This window comes from Piliocolobus tephrosceles, chromosome 21 (assembly GCF_002776525.5).
Source record: "Piliocolobus tephrosceles isolate RC106 chromosome 21, ASM277652v3, whole genome shotgun sequence".
In the NCBI taxonomy this organism is placed as follows: Eukaryota; Metazoa; Chordata; class Mammalia; order Primates; family Cercopithecidae; genus Piliocolobus; species Piliocolobus tephrosceles.
In genome coordinates this window covers 5,798,223-5,817,314 of record NC_045454.1, presented here as the reverse complement: position 1 = coordinate 5,817,314, position 19,092 = coordinate 5,798,223, and the positions used below count along the sequence as shown (strand labels likewise).

The following is a 19,092-nucleotide window of genomic DNA, read 5'->3' as shown; positions in this document are numbered from 1 at the left end:
CTCCCCCTCCCTCTGGATGAAGCTCATTAGCTGACACAAATAGTCACCTCCATTACCAAGTAGAGCCAGGATGAACTATGTGTGACCAAGGGTGTTGTCAAGTCCTCTTCCCTGAGGACTGATTAGTGTTTATCTTGAAAACATGAACTTGTGTTGTACACAACAGTTAAGTTTCTTTCTCTCTTTTCAACCTCTCAGCTCTTCTCTATTTCCCATCACATTCTGGTATAAGGCTTAGTTATTAATAAAACAGGTTTTGTTTCTTTTTTTTTTTTTTTTTTTTTTTTTTGAGACGGAGTCTCGCTCTGTCGCCCAGGCTGGAATGCAGTGGCCGGATCTCAGCTCACTGCAAGCTCCGCCTCCCGGGTTTACGCCATTCTCCTGCCTCAGCCTCCTGAGTAGCTGGGACTACAGGCACCCGCCACCGCGCCTGGCTAGTTTTTTTTTTTTTTTTGTATTTTTTAGTAGAGACGGGGTTTCACCATGTTAGCCAGGATGGTCTCGATCTCCTGACCTCGTGATCCGCCCGTCTCGGCCTCCCAAAGTGCTGGGATTACAGGCTTGAGCCACCGCGCCCGGCCCAGTTTTTGTTTCTTTCGCTGTTATGGTCGTGAAGATGATATCCCATTTAGGGGAAGATTTTTTAGTTTTCAATCATATTTTCTCAACATTTGAAAGCGAAGTGAAGAGTATTTCTTGGGCCAGGCACAGTGGCTCACTCCTGTAATACCAGCATTTCAGGAGGCCGAGGCAGGAGGATCACTTGAAGTCAGGAGTTTGAGACCAGCCTGACCAACATGGTGAAACCCCGTCTTTACAAAAAATACAAAAATTAGCCGGATGTGGTGACGCGCGCCTATAATGCCAGCTATTTCGGAGGCTGAGGCAGGAGAATCGCTTGAACCCAGGAGGCAGGGCTGCACTGAGCCGAGATCTAGCCACTGCACTCCAACCTGGGCGACAGAGAAATACTCTGTCTCAAAAAAAAAAAAAGAAAAGAAAAGAAAAGAAATAAAGAAAGTAATAGATCTCTTCCACAAATGTGCTAGGACAATTTACTGAGTATCCACATGGAAAAAAATGTTGGATCCCTATCTCACACAATCAAAATTTTATTTTAAAAATTAAAAGAGACGAGGAAGGGGAGCCCTGCGGGAGGTGTGACTTTGTCGCCCAGGCTGGCCTGGACCCCCAGGCTCAGCGATCCTCCCGCCTCTGGGTCCTCAGGCTCCTGCCCACCGGGCCGCATCCCTGCTGTGTTTAAGCAGCAGGTGGTGACCTCACTCCTCCCTGGCCTGAGCCCTCCATCGCGCATCCCATGCAGGGGTCCTTGGGAAGTCTCTGAAGCTGAGCACAGAGAATGGAGAGTAGAAAGGGAGAGGATTTCTATTCTGTTCTCTGGGCCTTCCGCATGAAATTGTACGTTCTGCCCAGGCAGGGCTTTGCATTTCACATTCTAGTTTGCATCCCCGTTCCAGACAATTCCAGGGCTTTTGAATCTTGCTTCAGCCTTCCTGACCTCTCTCGCACCCAAAGTCCCAAAAACAGTCGCTGGGAGCCAGCCTGAGGGACCTGTTCCGCCTCGGCCCCGCCCTCTGCTGGTTCTAAAGGACAAGGTCTCTCTGCCTGGGGCCCCACCTCTACTTTGCTCAGGCCCAGCCCACTTTCTCGTTGGCTCCACCCAGGCCTGGCTTTAGTCCTGTGCGCACAGGTGCGCGCAGACCAGGAAGCGGATCCCGTGGAGTGAAAATCGCGCCGCGGCGGTGAGTTTTGCTCTGTGTTGTATTAAGTCTGCACTGCGCAGGTCCCCGGCACTTCCGCACCTGGGAGGTGGGGTCCCCACAGACCTGTAAATTCTCGTCCATCTTCCTTCAACCGGAGAAAATGCAGACATTCCTCTGGGAATCCGGAAGTCGCGTCCTTTTGTGCTGAAAGTCGACCTGAGGCTGTTCCCGTCTCTGGTCTTCTGCTACAGGGCGATGGATACACTTCCTATCGCGTAGTTTTTGTGCTCAAAACCGTTTTTTAACTCCTCCCTCCGCGCGCTTTTCAAAATCCTCACCCGAGATATGTATTTCCGACCTGGGCACCTCCCAGCCTCACCCTTGAAGGCCCCTGAAGCGCAAACGCCTCTTCCCCAGTCTCGGGGAGGCCACGTTATCTGCCTGGCGCTGGGATATTGTGGACCCCACCCTTGTACGAAGGCGTCCTCACACCCCACCTCCCGCCTCATGTTGGGCCCTGCTGCACCCCAAGTCTCCCCTCCGCAGTCACCTCTTCCCCTGAGCCCGCGTTGGGGAGGTGCCCGGAGCCTGTCCTGTGACACGGGGTGTTCTTGCCTGCCCAGCTCCAGCCGCTGAAAAATGAGCTGCTCCGGGATGCAGGCGTTTTACTCCAAACTCTCCTGTGATTGTCTGGGCCAAAAGGATCAGGAGACAGAGAGAGGGACTGAGAAAGCGGCAGAAAACCTAAGACAGAGAAAAGCAGAATGAGAAAGACCCATAACCGATAGCAAAGTAGAGGATGGTGAGGGATTTGTGAAGAGACAGCAAAAGTGAAAATAAAAAAGATAAGAAAGGAGGAGAAAAGCAACTGGAGAAATGTAGAGAAGAGAGACAGTAAAAGTGGGGGTGGGGGGGAGAGAAAGCGGAGGAGAAAAGCAACCGGAGAAATGTAGAGAAAAGTTAGATGTACAGAGAGATGATGGACGACAGCAAGGCAGAGAGGAGCAGCAAAGAGGGAGGCTCATCAGAGTGAGGGGGAGGAGGAGGGATTTGGAGCCGGGGCAGACAGAGCAGAGTGGTGCTGGTGGCAAGGAGAACAGAGGGAGAACCACAGCAGGGAGGACACCTGGGGATCTGGGGTTCCAGAGAGTGGGGACAGGGGGGTACAACAGGGAGGAGAGAATTTAACACGGAGAGCAGAGGAGGCGCAGAGATGGGAGAAGAGGCGGAAATATGCGGAGATTGAGGATGATGGAAAGATTGGGGAGAAGGAGCAACAAGAGATTAAACAAGATGTGAGGATGGAACCCACATAATTTTTGTATTTTTAGTAGAGACGGGGTTTCACCATGTTGGCCAAGTTGATCTTGAACTTCTGACCTCAGGTGATCCACCCGCCTCGACCTCCCAAATTGCTGGGATTACAGGCGTGAGCCACCGCACTTGGCCACCCATGCATTCTTGATTGAAAAAGTTTGCTTATGTCTTCTTAGTTCTACAGATGACCCTCTTTCCCTGTTTTTTGTTTGTTTGTTTTGAGATGCACTTTCGCTCTTGTTGCCCAGGCTGGAGTGCAATGGAGTGATCTCAGGTCACCGCAAGCCTTTTTTTTTTTTTTTTTTGAGATGGGAGTTCCCCTCTTGTTGCCCAGGCTGGAGTGCAATGGTGCGATCTTAGCTCACTGCAACCTCCGACTTTCTCGTTCAAGCAATTCTCCTGCCTCAGCCTCCCTAGTAGCTGGGATTACAGGCATATGCCACCACGCCAGGCTAATTTTGTATTTTTAGTACAGATGGGGTTTCTCCATTTTTTTTTTTTTTTTTTTTTTTTTGAGACGGAGTCTTGCTCTGTCGCCCGGGCTAGAGTGCAGTGGCCGGATCTCAGCTCACTGCAAGCTCCGCCTCCCTGGTTTACGCCATTCTCCTGCCTCAGCCTCCAGAGTAGCTGAGAGGACAGGCGCCCGCCACCTCGCCCGGCTAGTTTTTTTGTATTTTTAGTAGAGACAGAGTTTCACTGTGTTAGCCAGGATGGTCTCGATCTCCTGACCTCGTGATCTGCCCGTCTCGGCCCCCCAAAGTGCTGGGATTACAGGCTTGAGCCACCGACCCCAGCCGGTCAGGCTGGTCTCGAACTCCCAACCTTAGGTTATCCGCCGGCATCCGCCTCCCAAAGTGCTGGGATTACAGGCATGAGCCATCAAGCCTGGCCTACTCACTGCAACCTTTACCTCCCGGTTTCAGGTGATTGTCCTGCCTCGGCCTTCCTGAGTAGCTGGAATTACAGGCATGGGTCACCACTTCTAGATAATTTTTGTAGTTTTAGTAGAGATGAGATTTCTCCATGTTGGTCAGGCTGGTCTAGAACTCCCGACCTCAGGTGATGCGCCCACCTCGGCCTCCCAAAGTGCTGGGATTACAGGTGTGAGCCGCTGCACTCGGCCTGTCTGTTTTCAAAGTCACTAGCTGTGTCTTTATACTTCTGCATTTTATAAATGTTACTGTAATTTTCTTGTGAGGAAGAATTAAATGTTGGGAATCAGTGGCATCAGAACCTGACAAAAGAAGTTTCTTTATCCCAGGTATGTGAAAGATGCTTTTCTAAGTTTCAAGAGAAGCATCTCTTGAATTTTGATAAGGCCAGCCCTTTCCATTAGCCCTTCCAGGCCACCATGTCAGAATTCAGGTACATCTTCTCACTCATCTCAGACCTTCTCAGCGTAACTCATTGAAAATGTCCCTATTCTGAGGATATCACAGCGAAATCTAAAGCAGGTCGTGTCAGTCCCTGGCAGGGAACCCTCCACCGGCTTCCCGGGTTCCCCAGGACAAAAGCCCAGCTCCTCACTGTGGCTCCACAGCCCTGTGTCCAGGGCCCCTGCCAGTGTCCAGCCTCCTCCTGGGAGCTTGCCCGCATCTCCTGACTCCCTCTGCCCCAGTCATGTTTGCTTTTCTCTTTCCCCAAACAGCAAAATCCTTCCTGTCTCAGGTTGTTTTCACTGCTCTTACCCTATGTCCCTAAATGCTCACAGCACTGTCCCCTTCTCCTCCTTCAGGTCTAGGCTCAGAAATGTCTCCCATGCTCTCCCACCCCCATCTGAAGTTCCCTCTGCCCGTCAGTCTCTATCACATTACTCAGGTTTTATTATCTCTGCGTCAGTCACATCAGAAACACGCTTTTTTTTCTTTTCCCAGAGAGTCTCACTCTGTCCTCCAGGCTGTGAGTACAGTCTTGTGATCTTGGCTCACTGTAACCTCTGTCTCCTGAATTCAAGCAATTCTTGTGCCTCAGCCTCCCAGGTAGCTGAGATTACAGGTGTGTGGCACCACACCCGGCTAATTTTTGTATTTGTATTTTATTTTATTTTTGAGTCTTACTCTGTTGCCCTGGCTGGAGTCCAGTGGTGCCATCTCAACTCACTGCGACTTCCACCTCCCAGGTTCAAGTGATCCTGCAACCTCAGCCTCCCGAGTAGCTGGGATTACCAACACCCACCAAGCCTGGCTACTTTTTGTAATTTTAGTAGATACAGGGTTTCACCATGTTGGCCAGGCTGCTCTCGAACTCCTGACCTCAAATAATCCTCCTACCTCAGCCATCCAGAGTGCTAGTATTACAGGTGTGAACCATCACGCCCAGCCCAATTTTTGTGTTTTTAGTACCAACAGAGTTTCACCATGTTGGCCAGGCTGGTCTCAAACTCCTGAGTTCTAGTGATCGTTCCACCTCAGCTTCCTATGTAGCTGGGACCAGAGACACACAGACGTGTACCAACGTCTGTGGCCATATTTTTGTATTTTTGGTAGAGATGGGGTTTCCCATGTTGCCTAGGCTGGTCTCAAACTCCTGAGCTCAAGCAATGGACCCCTCTTGGCTTCCCAGAGTGCTGGGATGACAGACATGAGCTACCGCACCCAACCTCTGCATGGGGTTTGGTCAGGGCTGGGTCTGTGCCCTGAAGGGGAGCTCATTCCAGCCCCGCTCCTCAATTCTGCAGTGTGTGTGTGGGCTCCTCCAACAGGGAAGCAAGAGTTTTTCTTGTAGAAATGTATCATCCCTGGTGCAGTGGGCAGCAGAGGTGACCGTATTTTTTCAGGATGAGGGCACCTTTGTATGTGTCATTGTGTTACAGGGAGGAAGTGTGTTGATTCTGAGCAATAAACAACATATTTCTAACATTCAGGATTGACTTCTAAAGACTCTTGGTAGGTGAGGAAAAACCACGGAAGAGGAAAGCAGAGGAGTCAGGGATGGCTGTTCCTCAGGTGAGATGATATTCTCGGTGGATTGTTCTGTCTCTTTCCTTTCAGAAACCCTGGGCCTTGGAGTTGGGAATCTTCTCTGAGTCTCAAGTGTCCTGCCTGAGAGGTCTTCTCACACCCATGCCTTCCCTCAGTCCCTCTCATCTCACTCACAGGGTGAGGGTCCCATGAGGGTCCCGTGGTGTGAGTGCTGTTGGGCAGCGGGGATTGTTCAGGGGCCACATCTGGATGCTCTGTCAGCTCTCTGTGCACCAGGATTAGAGCAGCTGCCAGTGGAAGTCACGTATTCATGTGCCCAAAGTATGTGATAAATTCTAGAAAAGGAGACCAATAAGGGAAAATCTTTTCTCCCTGATTTTATACTACATTTTTTGGTAATTGAGTGAGTTGCTGTGTTTCTGACTCAAAAAATCTTAGTAATTAGAATGGGAAATTCATACACAGACATGAACGATACAGGGGTTTTATGCCATCATTATTTTAAGAATATGAAGTCAACCTAAATAATAGGAGATTTATTAAACCATTCTTAGCAAATTAAGCTGATGGAGACAGTGGTGTTACTGTGGAGAGTCCTGTGAAACAGGTGTTTTTTGTAAAACTGGTTACAATTTTTCTCAAATATGGGAGCAGTACTTCCAGCTGCCAAAGTATCTTTTTCCACCAAAATGAGGTTCCTCTTCAGTTCAACAAAACTTGCTAGTTTTTATATTTTTAAAACCTTTATATATATACACATATACACACACATATATACATACACATACATATATACACACACATATGTATATATTTTGAAAATATTGTATACTTTGAAAATCTGGGACAAACGACAGCACTTTGTATTAACATGTAGTTTTTTGTGAGTGTGTGTAGGTTTTATTATTTTTGAACATATACAAAATAGAGTTTTGTACTTTAATCTTATTTTCATGTATTTTATTTTATTTTGACATGGAGTCTTGCTTTGTTGCCCAGGCTGGAGTGCCTTTGCACAATCGTAGCTCACTGAAACCTCCACCATCAGAGTCAAGCCGTCCTCCCACCTCAGCCTTCCAAGTAGTTGGAACAACTGGTGCCTGCCACCATGCCCAGCTAATTATTTACTTCTAACACAAGAAATTCATACTGAGAGGGTATCCTGACCTCTTCAAAAAGTGTAATCAAACACCACTGGGAAGACATTATGTGGTGGAAAATCCCTCACTTGGATTTGTCAGAACATTCCTACAATTGAATCCATGCTTTCCCCTCTCTCCTCTTCTCATTTTCTCATTTTCTATGGGAGAGATAAGAACTCCTCCCATAGCCATTTGGTTAAAATATGTTTTCATTTCAGGGTCTACTGACATTCAGGGATGTGGCCATAGAATTCTCTCAGGAGGAGTGGAAATGCCTGGACCCTGCTCAGAGGACTCTGTACAGAGACGTGATGTTGGAGAATTATAGGAACCTGGTCTCCCTGGGTGAGGATAACTTCCCTCCAGAAGTGGGGATGTGCCCTTGTGTATCTTTGTATTTTCTCTTGTTGCCTCCTGGGAGCCGCATCCTTGCTTAACTAACATGGAAGCTGTGTTGATTTTGAAATGAAAAGCTTCATGATGTAGCTTCTGAACTTTCACTGTCCCCTTTGTTTAGATGTTTTGCATTCTTCATGATAGCTTGGAGGGGGGAGGTTCCAGAGTAAAGTAGGCATAAAACCTTATGGCAGACCAGGCATGGTGGCTCACGCCTGTGATCCCGGCACCTTGGGAGTCTGAGGCGTGTGGATCACTTCAGGTCAGGAGTTCAAGATCAACCTGGCCAATATGGAGAAATCCCATCTCTACTAAAAACACAAAAATTAGCCGGGCGTGGTAGTGCATGCCTGTAATCCCAGCTCCTAGAAAGTCTGACAAAAGAGAATCGCTTGATCCTGGCAGGCCAAGGTTCCAGTGAGCTGATAACACACCACTGCACTCCAGCCCGGGTGACAGAGCAAGACTGTGTCTCAAAAAACAAAAACAAAAACAAAACCTTCTGGCAGGCTTTAAAGATATCCAATTACCTGTATGCTCCTTCTGTGCTTTCAATTCAGTAGTTCTTAGAAGAGAGCTTGATGTCCACATATTACATATTACAATGCTCCCCAAGCATTCAGAAGGAAGCAGTCAGCAGAGCAATTAGTGAAATATTTTCCTAGATCCATCAGTAATGTCTTCTTTCCTACTGAAACATAGGGCTGGGACTCTAGAAAAGCTCCAGCACGTCATGGTCCTTTCTTTTTATAAGCAGGAGTCTCTTTCTGACCTGCTGTCTCTATGTTGGAGCAAGAAAAAGAGCCCTGGACTGTGGAGAGTGAAGTGAAAATAGCAAAAAAATCCAGCTGGGTGGGAATGTATTACAGGTGTAAAGGTAGATAAGCGCTCAGATGGGCAGAGTGGAAGCTCCACCTTCCAATAGTGTGTGGGGAGACTCTCTGCAAGTGGGAGAATTCTGTGGGAAAAGGAAAGTTTCTATCCTGATATCTCTGACATAACATCTTTCTTTGCCCCTGCTTATCCCTCTGCTCTTCCTTTCTTTGTTTTTTGTTATTTTATGAAAGAATCTCACTCTGTTGCCCAGGCTAGAGTGCAGTGGTATGATCTTGGCTAACAGCAGCCTCTGCCTCCCAGGCTCAAAGGATTTTGTGTCCCAGCTTCCTGAGTAGCTGAGACTGCAGGCACTCACCACCATGCCCAGCTAATTTTTATGTTTTTAGTAGAGACAGGGTTTCATCATGTTGGCCAGGCTGGTCTCAAGTGATCCACCTGCTTTGGCTTCCCAAAGTGTGGGCCTAAGATTACCTAGTTGCTGAGGCAAGAGACTGAAGGCACAAACTGTTTCAGTATAATAAAGAAAATAGTTAGAATAAGAATAGTCATAATATAAATTAGATATAGAGATGATCATAGACAATTGTCAATCGCTATTATAAACATGATTAATCATTAGCTTTTAATATTTCTCTTTGTTGCATTACTAATATAATCTAGGAATAACCGGTGGGTAAAGGGTCAGGTGCTGAAGGGACACAGTGAGAAGTGACCTAGAAGGGGAAGAGGTGAGCCTTCTGTCACACCTGCATAAGGGCCGCTTGAGGGCTCCTTGGTGAAGCGATACTGCCAGTGTCTGGGAAGGCACCTGTTACTGAGCAGACTGCGAAAGGGAGTCTCCTTTCCTTGGAGGAATCAGGGCACGCTCTGCTCCACCAGCTCCTTGTGGAAGGCTGGATAGGACCCAGGCCTGCCCGCAGTCATCCGGAGGCCGAACCCCTCCCTGCGGTGCTTCAGTGGTCACGCTCCTTGTCCACTTTCATGTTCGTCCCCTACTCCTGGTTCCTCTTTGAAGTTCATGGTAGATAGCTGCAGAATAAGCAGTGAAAGTCTTAAAGTCTTCGATCTTTCTTATAAGTGCATAGAAGAGGCCGGGCGCGGTGGCTCAAGCCTGTAATCCCAGCACTTTGGGAGGCCGAGACGGGCGGATCACGAGGTCAGGAGATCCAGACCATCCTGGCTAACACGGTGAAACCCCGTCTCTACTAAAAATACAAAAACTAGCCGGGCGAGGTGGTGGGCGCCTGTAGTCCCAGCTACTCGGGAGGCTGAGGCAGGAGAATGGCGTAAACCCAGGAGGCGGAGCTTGCAGTGAGCTGAGATCCGGCCACTACACTCCAGTCCGGGCGACAGAGCAAGACTCTGCCTCAAAAAAAATAAAAATAAAAATAAAAAAAAATAAGTGCATAGAAGAAAATGCCAATGTATGCTGGCTTCTCTCTCTCTGCTTCGGCTACATAAGAGGCAGGGGCCCACTGTCCTCTGATCACGTGACTTCACCTTGTCAATCACTTAGAAGATTCACCCTCCTTACCCTGCCCTCTTGTCTTGTATGGAAGAAACATTAGAGTGCCCAGCCGTTCCGGCTGCTACGGGTCTCGGCATCTTGATGGTAGTAGTCTCCTGGCCCAGCTGTTTTCTCTTTATCTCTTTGTCTTGTGTCTTTATTTATTATAGTCTCTCATCTCCACACACGGGGAGAACACCCGTAAGCTCTGTAGGGCTGGACCCTACGCCAAAGTACTGGGATTAAAGGTGCGAGCCGCCATGTACAACTATTGTTATTATTTTAAATAGTTTTGTCTTTTAGTTCTCTGTAAACAGGTAAGTGGTTTAAGCATGATTCCAGTGTGAATATAACAACCACGTTAGTGTACATTTCTTTCTTTCTTCTTTTTTTTTTTTTAGTCAGAGTCTCGCTCTGTCGCTCAGGCTGGAGTGCAGTGGCACGATCTTGGCTCACTGCAAAGTCCGCCTCCAGGGTTCACGCCATTCTCCTGCCTCAGCCTCCTGAGTAGCTGGGACTACAGGCGCCCACCACCAGGCCAAGCTATTTTTTTTTGTATTTTTGGTAGAGACGGGGTTTCACCGTGGTCTCGATCTCCTGACCTCGTGATATACCCGCCTTGGCCTCCCAAAGTGCTGGGATTACAGGCGTGAGCCATCGTGCCCTGTTGTGCCCATTTCTTTCAGTAAACAGAAGTTAAGTGTGTTGTATAAATAAAATAAAAAGGCATGAAAAACACTGTACTTATATATTACCAGAAATGCAACATACACAGAAATAATTCTGACAAAAATCAAAAAAGTTCTAGAGGAGTAGTAGTTTTGGGAAGTGGTTATTGTTGCAGGTATGTTAAAGATCTTAAAGTTATAGCATAATAATGAAACTTAAACTTTTCATAACCTGGCCAGGTGTAGTGGCTCATGCCTATAATTCCAGCAATTTGGGAGGCTGAGGTGGGCAAATCAGCTGAGGTCAGGTGTTCAAATGCAGCCTGGCTAACATGACAAAACTTCATCTGTACTAAAATTACAAAAATTATCCAGGCACAGTGGTGGGTGGCAGTAGTCCCAGCTACTCAGGTGGCTGAGGCACGAGAGTTGTTTGAACCCAGGAGGTGGAGGTTGCAGTGAGCTGAGATTGTACCTTCGCACTCCAACATGGGAGACAGAGCGAGACTCCATCTCAAAAAAAAAAGTTTCATAACCTGCAAAAACTACTTCTCTAGAAATTTTTTTATTTTTGTCAGAATTATTTCTGTGTATGTTGCATTTCTGGTAACATATATGTGGTGTTTTTTCATGCCTTTTTATTTTAAATAATATTATAAAAGTTTAGTTCTGAACAAAAGGTATACATATGTCAGTTTCTGTATCTGTCCTCTTATTAATTAATTTACGTATTTATGAGACAGAGTTTTGCTCTTGTTGCCCATGCTGAAGTGCAATGCTGCAATCTCAGCTCACCACAACCTCCACCTCCAACCAATTCTCCTGCCTCAGCCTCCTGAGTAGCTGGGATTGCAAACATGTGTCACTACACCCAGCTAATTTTGTATTTTTAGTAGAGGAAGGGTTTCTCCTTGTTGGTCACGCTGGTCTCGAACACCCGACCTCAGGTGATCCACCTGGCTCGTCCTCACAAAGTTCTGGGATTACGGGAGTGAACCACCATGCCCGGCCTGTTTTTTTTTTTTTTTAATTTATCTTTACTGGAGAACTTTATATATGTTTGTGGGTTGGAGTTACTTTTTAGCTTTCTTTCATTTCTTTCTTTTTTTTTTTTTTTTTTTGAGACAATATCTCGGTCTGTCACCCAGGCTAAAGTGTAGTGGTGTGATCTTGGCTCTTGGCTCACTGCAACCTCCACCTCCCAGGTTCCTTTCTATTCTCAGCCCACCAAGTAGCTGGGACTACAGGCAAGTGCCAACATGCTGGGATAATTTTTTGTATTTTTTAGTAGAGACGGGGTTTCACCTTGTTAGCCAGGATGGTCTCCATCTGCTGACCTCGTGATCCTTCTGCCTCAGCCTCTCAAAATGCTCGGATTACTGGTGTAAGCCACCATGCCTGGCTTGTCTGAAGGTTTTTTAACATGTTAGTGCTATTAGATGGCTTCAAGGATTGCAAGTTTTACAGTACAGACTCTTAACTTCCTTTGTTTAATAAGATTTGTCAGCTTTTGGTGATGTTGATGATGAGATGCTCCTGTTCCTATCTCAGTCATTTCACTGTCCTGTCAGAAATAATTTAGACTGGTGGGCTGCAGTGGCTCACACCTCTAATCCCAGCACTTTGGGAGGCCGAGGTGGGTAGATCACTTGAGGTCAGGAGTTTGAGACCAGTCTGGCCAACGTGGTGAAACGTCGAATGTACTAAATGCCAAAAATGGGCCAGGCACTGTGGTTCCCAGTAATCCCAGCAGTTTGGGAGGCTGAGATGGACCAATCACTTGAGGTCAGGAGTTTGAGACAAGCCTGGCCGATATGGTGAAACTCTGTCTACTATAAATACAAAAATTAGCTGTGCATAGTGGTAGGCACCTGTAATCCCAGCTACTTGGGAGGCTGAGGCAGGAGAATCACTTGAACCTGGGAGGTGGAGGTTGCTGTGAGCCAAGATCACGCCACTGCACTCCAGCCCATGTGACAGAGTGAGTACTCTGGGCTGAGGAGGGAGAATCACTTGAGGTGGGAGGATCCTGCCAGTACACTCCAGCCTGGGTGATAGAGTGTGACTCCATCTCAGAAATAAACAAAAAAGGAAATAGCTTAAACTGAGAGCCTTCAGACACAGAAACTTATTTCTCATGAATTTGGAAAGTGGGAAATCCAAGAGCAAGGTGCCAGCCAAATTGGTTCCTGGTGAGAGCCTTCGTCATGGTTTAGCCCAGCCATCTCCCTGCCGTGTCCTGACATGGTGGAAAGAAGAACAGGCAATCAGCTCTTGAATGTCTCTTCATAAAGGTACTAGTTATATTAAGGACTTGTAAACACTCATGACTAAATTCTTTCAAAGTCCACATCTGCAGGAACATCCTATTAAAGAATACCAAATCTATCAAAGCTTATTTGAGAAGTAGTTATTTATCTTATTTTATTTTTTGAGATGGAGTCCCATCCTGTCTCCCTGGCTAGAGTGCTCTACCACAATCTTGGCTCACTGCAGCCTCTGCCTCCCAGGTTCAAATGATGCCTGCCTCAGCCTCCCAAGTAGCTGGGATTACATGCCCCCTCCACCATGCCTGGCTAATGTTTTGTATTTTTAGTAGATATGGGTTTGCACCATGTTGGCTAGGCTGGTATCAAACTTCTGACTTCGTGATTCACCTGCCTCGGACCCCCAAAGTGCTGGGATTACAGGCATGGGCCACCATGCCCAGACGTTAGTTAATTCTTATTCCTTATAGTGCTGTGTATATTTTTGACCTAATACATCAGAAAGTAGTGATCTTAACGTGTATTTCAGCTCTTATGTTGTGTACTGGTGGTAAGTACAAGTTGTGGCTTTTTTCTTAATGGGGAATTGTTTACAATTCTGCAGGCTGTATACATGTACTTATTATTTTTCTGGCTTGTTTTATCAAGGGTTACAGTATTTCGTTAACTGATTTTCATGACTTTACCTGTGAGTTTTCGGTATGTGATATGCAATGTAACTGACACACTCCACTTGTTAATGTCACAAAGTGCTGCCGGGCGCAGTGGCTCTTGCCTGTAATTCCAGGACGCCAGGCCTTGTGCTGCATGCCTGTAATCCCAGGTACCGAGCAGGCTTAGAAGAGAGACTTTCTTGAACCCAGGAGGCAGAGGCTGCAGTGAGCCAAGCTCGTGCCATTGCACTCTGACCTGGATGACAGAGCGAGACTCCATCTCAAAAAAATAAAAATTCAAAAAATGTTAAAAAACGTCACAAAGTGCCTGTTGCACATGAATATAGGTAATTTTGTAACAGTTGTTTAGAAAAATATGGTGTTAACATTTTTCTTTTTTGAGATGTGATCTCACTCTGTCACCCAGGGTGGAGTGCAGTGGCATGATTTCAGCTCACCACAATCTTGGCCTGCCGGGTTCAAGCAATTCTCCTGTCTCAGCCTCCCAAGTAGCTTGGATTACAGGTGCCCGCCATCACGCCCGGCTACTTTTTGTATTTTTAGTAGAGAAGGGGTTTTGCCATGTTGATGAGGCTGGTCTTGAACTCCTGACCTTAGGTGATTTGCCTGCGTCGGTCTCCTAAAGTACTGGGATTACAAGTGTGAGCCATCATGCCCTGCCTTGTTTCTTTTGAGGTGGAGTCTCACTTTGTCACCCAGGCTGGAGTGCAGTGGTGCGATGTTGGCACACTGCAACCTTTGCCTCTTGGCTTAAAGCAATTCTTGTGCATTAGCCACTTGAGTAGCTGGGACTACAGGCGTGGGCCACCGCACCTGCCTAATTTTTGTAATATTTTCTTCTCAGTGCTATGATTGTTTGACAATATAGAAATTCCATTGATTTTGATTATCCTTACAAGAGATTGTTGTGGATTATTTAAAAATGTAGTACCTTGTCTGTTTGTTTTTAGCATTTATTTATATACAGTAAATACCCTATAAATATGAAGAATATATATTTTTCTCTTTTTTGATGTGACAGTGATGTGTTTTTTGCAAACTGTGACACACTTTAGGGTCACAGTGGAAAAACACTCCTGACTTCAGGCTTACTCATGTTTGTGCCCTGTCAGTGTTTTGTCATGATATTGGAAAGAGGCTTCAGTAAAAATGATTTGAATTCAGCGCATGTAATCGCCCATTATTTATTAAAAAATCTTACCCCTTTTGTGTTCCTAAACTTCGAAGATCATGTTTGGGAAGTTTAAAATAAGTATTGTTTTTTGTGTCATATTTACACATTTCAGTATTGTATAACTTCTGTACTTAATTGGAAACCTATTGGTGTTTATATTTTGTAGCTACCTCTTCCAAATGTGTGATGAAGATGTTCTCATCAACAGGGCAAGGCAATACAGAAGTGATCCACACAGGGACATTGCAAAGACATGCAAGTCATCCCATTGGAGATATTTGCTTCCAGGAAATTGGGAAAGATATTCATGACGTTGTGTTTCAGTGGAAAGAAAATGAAACAAATGGCCATGAAGCACCCATGCGAAAAATAAAAATGTTGACGAGTAGTACAGACCGATATGATCAAAGACATGCTGGAAACAAGCCTATGAAAGATCAGCTTGGATCAAGCTTTCATTCACATCTGCCTGAACTGCACATATTTCAGCCTGAAGGGAAAATTGGCAATCAAGTTGAGAAGCCTATCAATGATGCTTTCTCAGTTTCAGCATCCCAAAGAATTTACTGTAGGCCGAAAACCCATATTTCTAACAAATATGGGAAGAATTTCCTTCATTCTTCATTACTCACAGAAAAACAGGAAATACACATGAGAGAAAAATCTTTCCAATGTAATGAGAGTGGCAAAGCCTTTAATCGTAGCTCACTCTTTAAAAAACATCAGATAATCCATTTAGGAGACAAACAATATAAGTGTGATGTATGTGGCAAGCTCTTTAATCAGAAGCGATACCTCGCATGCCATAGATGTCATATTGGTGAGAAACCTTACAAGTGTAATGAATGTGGCAAGACCTTCAGTCACAATTCAGTCCTCTTAGTTCACAAGGTAATTCATACTGGAGAGAAACCTTACACGTGTAATGAGTGTGGCAAGGCTTTTAATCAACAATCAAACCTTACGCGTCATCATAGACTTCATACTGGAGAGAAACCTTACAAATGTGAAGAATGTGACAAAGTTTTCAGTCGCAAATCACATCTTGAAAGACATAGGAGAATTCACACTGGAGAGAAACCATACAAATGTAAGGTTTGTAACAAGGCTTTCAGACGTGATTCACACCTGGCACAACATGCTGTAATTCACACTGGAGAGAAACCTTACAAGTGTAATGAATGTGGCAAGGTTTTTAATCAAAAAGCAAACCTTGAATGTCATCGTAGAATTCATACTGGAAAGAAATCTTATAAGCGTAATTAATTTGCGAGATTTTTAGGCAGCAATCAAACCTTGCCTGTCTTCATAGACTTTATACTGGAGAGAAGCCTTACAAATGTGAAGAATGTGACAAAGCTTTCAATTTCAATTCACTCCTTGAAATACATAGGAGAGTTCATACTGGAGAGAAACCATAGAAGTGTAAGGTTTGTGACAAGGCTTTTGGGTGTGAGTCACATCTGGCACAACATACTGGAATTCACACTGGAAAGGAACTGTACAAGTGTAATGAGTGTGGCAAAGCCTTTAGTGGTCAGTTACAAATGTAATGATTGTCACAAAATCTTCAGTAACACTACAACCATTGCAAAACATTGGAGCATCCATAATGAAGAGAGGTTTTACAAGCATAATAAATGTGGCGCCTTTTTCAGACATCATTCACACCTTGCAGTTTATGGGCGATCCTATACAGGAGAGAAACCTTACAAATGTGATGACTGTGGCAAGGTCTTCAGTCAAGTTTTATCTTTTGCAAAACATAGGAGAATTCATACAGGAGAGAAAGCTCACAACTATGATGATTGTGGCATAGTCTTTACTTCACATTCACACCTCATTAGATATCAGAGGATCCATACTGGACAGAAAGCTTACAAATGTCATATGTGTGACAAGGTCTTCAGTCCGAGGTTACTCCTTACAGAATATCAGAACGTTCATTTTTGAGGTAATAGTTACAAATGCAATGAGCATAGCAAACCATCAAGGATTAATTGACAGTAGAGTCAATTCAGCATTACTTGAGTTTGAGTTGACTTAAAACATTGAGTTCAAGCATTAATTGACATTAAAGTGTTTATATTAAGAGGATTGGGCCAGGTGCGATGGCTCACGCCTGTAATCCCAGGACTTGAGGAGCCCGAGGTGGGTAGATCACTTGAGATCATGTGTTTGAGACCAGCCTAGCCAACAGACGTGAGTCACTTTTCCCAGCCTGCTTTTTTTTCCTTTAACAAAAACCGATAGGGATTTTTATGAGTATTGTGTTGAATCTGGATCACACTGAGTTACATAATCATTTAGCAATATTAATTTTTCCAAACCATCATTATGAGTTGTATCTCTGTATATGTTTTTAATCATTTTGGTCAATGTTTGTAGATTTCAAGGTACAAAATTCTCAGTTTTTAACGTTTATTCCTAAGTATTTCTTAAAGATCTCTAGCAAATGAAAGTGTTTTTTAAGATCCCCAGCAAATGGAAGTGTTTTTTAATTTTCGTTTAAAAGTATTTATTGTTGCTGGGTGCGGTGGCTCAAGCCTGTAATCCCAGCACTTTGGGAGGCCGAGACGGGCGGATCACGAGGTCAGGAGATCGAGACCATCCTGGCTAACATGGTGAAACCCCGTCTCTACTAAAAATACAAAAAACCTATCCGGGCGAGGTGGCGGGTGCCTGTAGTCCCAGCTACTCCGGAGGCTGAGGCAGGAGAATGGCGTAAACCCGGGAGGCGGAACTTGCAGTGAGCTGAGATCCGGCCACTGCACTCCAGCCCGGGCGACAGAGCAAGACTCCGTCTCAAAGAAAAAAAAAAAAAGTATTTATTGTTAATGTATGGAAATTCAACTAATTTTTGGTGCTGATACTGTACTGTGCAAATCCACTGAATGTGTTCATTAGTTCCATTAGTATTTTAGTTGACTCAGGCCCCGCCAACCTCTTCCCCTCACGTTCTGGCCTGATCCAGGCCCCGCCCACCTCTCCCCTGGTCTGGCTTCTGCCCTGCGCTGATTGACACAGACCCGGAAGCCGATGGCGTGGACTGAAGGTTGCACCGTGAAGTTTGCGCTTCCCAGTTCTGTGGTGCTGCTATATCGGGGACGTGGGGTCCCCACAGACCTGGAAATTCCGCCCCCTCTTTCTCAACTCAGAGCAAATTGCGAAGTCCGGGTGAGAGTCCATGAGTCGCTTCCTTTTGATTTTAAAGTCGCCCTGAGGCTGGTCCCATCCCTGTCTTTCTGCAGTGGGGCCGTGCAGACACCTCCTGTCGCGAAACTTTCCTTCTCAGAACCCTTCCTACCCATCCTCCCTCCTCCTGCTGTTTCAAGTCCTCATCCTCACCCTCGAGCTGGACTCTCACCCTGGACACCTTCCAGCTTGCTCTCATCGGCTCCTGGAGCACAGCGCTGCAGCCCCAGTCCTGGGGAGGCCACGTTCTCTACCTGGTCCTAAGATCCTGCCGACCCCACCCCTGTCCGAAGGCGCCATCGCCCCCCATCTCCCTCCTCCTACCCGGCCCTGCTTCTCCCCAGTTCCAACCCCTGGTAAAAGTGCTCCTGCTGGAGGCAACCCTGTTTTTCCACCCTCTCCCTGTTGTTCCCGGAAGGCAGGCCTGGAGTGTGAAGTTTCCAGGTTCTTGGATATTAAACATAATTGAAAAAAAATCCAAAAACACAAAGTAACGAAAGAATGAAGCGGCGAAAGCAGAAATTTAATCAAGAAAGCACTCCACAGGGTGGGAGTGGGCCCGAGTGAGCGTCTCCAGGGCCCCGTTTACAAGGTTTTTGGAGGTTAAAGGTTTGTTTGTTTGTTTAAGGTCCCTATGGGCTACCCCATATCTGGATGAAGGATTTGGCCCTTGGCCAACGAAATACTGCGGTGAATTCTCCTGACACCAGAGCAGGTGGGTGCCCTACGCAGAGTAAATGGTGGCCAGTGCTTGGCCGTGACCACTCCTGGGCTCTTGCTCTTTTCATGTGATATCTGGTGGAAGGAGGAGGGCGCTAGGGAGAGCAGCCTTTGATCCTTTGTTACTTCGGGTGGAAGATGGGGTTTTTCCTGTTAGTCTAGTTTTGGAAAGTTCACGTTAATTGGTTTTAGATTTTTTTGGGGAGGGGGCATATCGGGGTCTCACTCTGTTACACAGGTGGGAGAGCGGTGATAGCATCACAGCTCGCTGCAGCGTCAACCTCCTGAGCTCAAGGGATTCTCCCACCTCAACCTCTATATCCACGCGCCACCACACAGTGCTAATATTTGTGTTCTTGGTAGAGACACGCTTTTGCCTTGTTGTCCAGGTTGGGCTCCAACTGCAGGGCTAAAGTGATCCCAGAGCATCGGCCTCCCTCAGTGCTGGGATGACAGGCTTGAGCCACCATGCCCGCCTTATTTCTTAGTTTAAAAAAAAATACGGCCGGGCGCGGTGGCTCAAGCCTGTCATCCCAGCACTTTGGGAGGC

General features: G+C 46.1%; 1 protein-coding gene across 1 annotated transcript; it reads left to right on the top strand.

Moving 5' to 3' along the window:
- The first annotated feature begins 1,122 nt into the window (after positions 1-1,122).
- Positions 1,123-17,208, top strand: LOC111530330 (zinc finger protein 701-like). The gene is given in 6 exon segments (XM_031934802.1): positions 1,123-1,763; positions 5,905-5,986; positions 7,323-7,449; positions 14,794-15,885; positions 15,954-16,167; positions 16,286-17,208. Coding segments are annotated over 5 exon segments (1,743 nt in total). The 5' UTR covers positions 1,123-1,763; positions 5,905-5,971; the 3' UTR covers positions 16,581-17,208.
- The last annotated feature ends 1,884 nt before the right edge of the window (positions 17,209-19,092 follow it).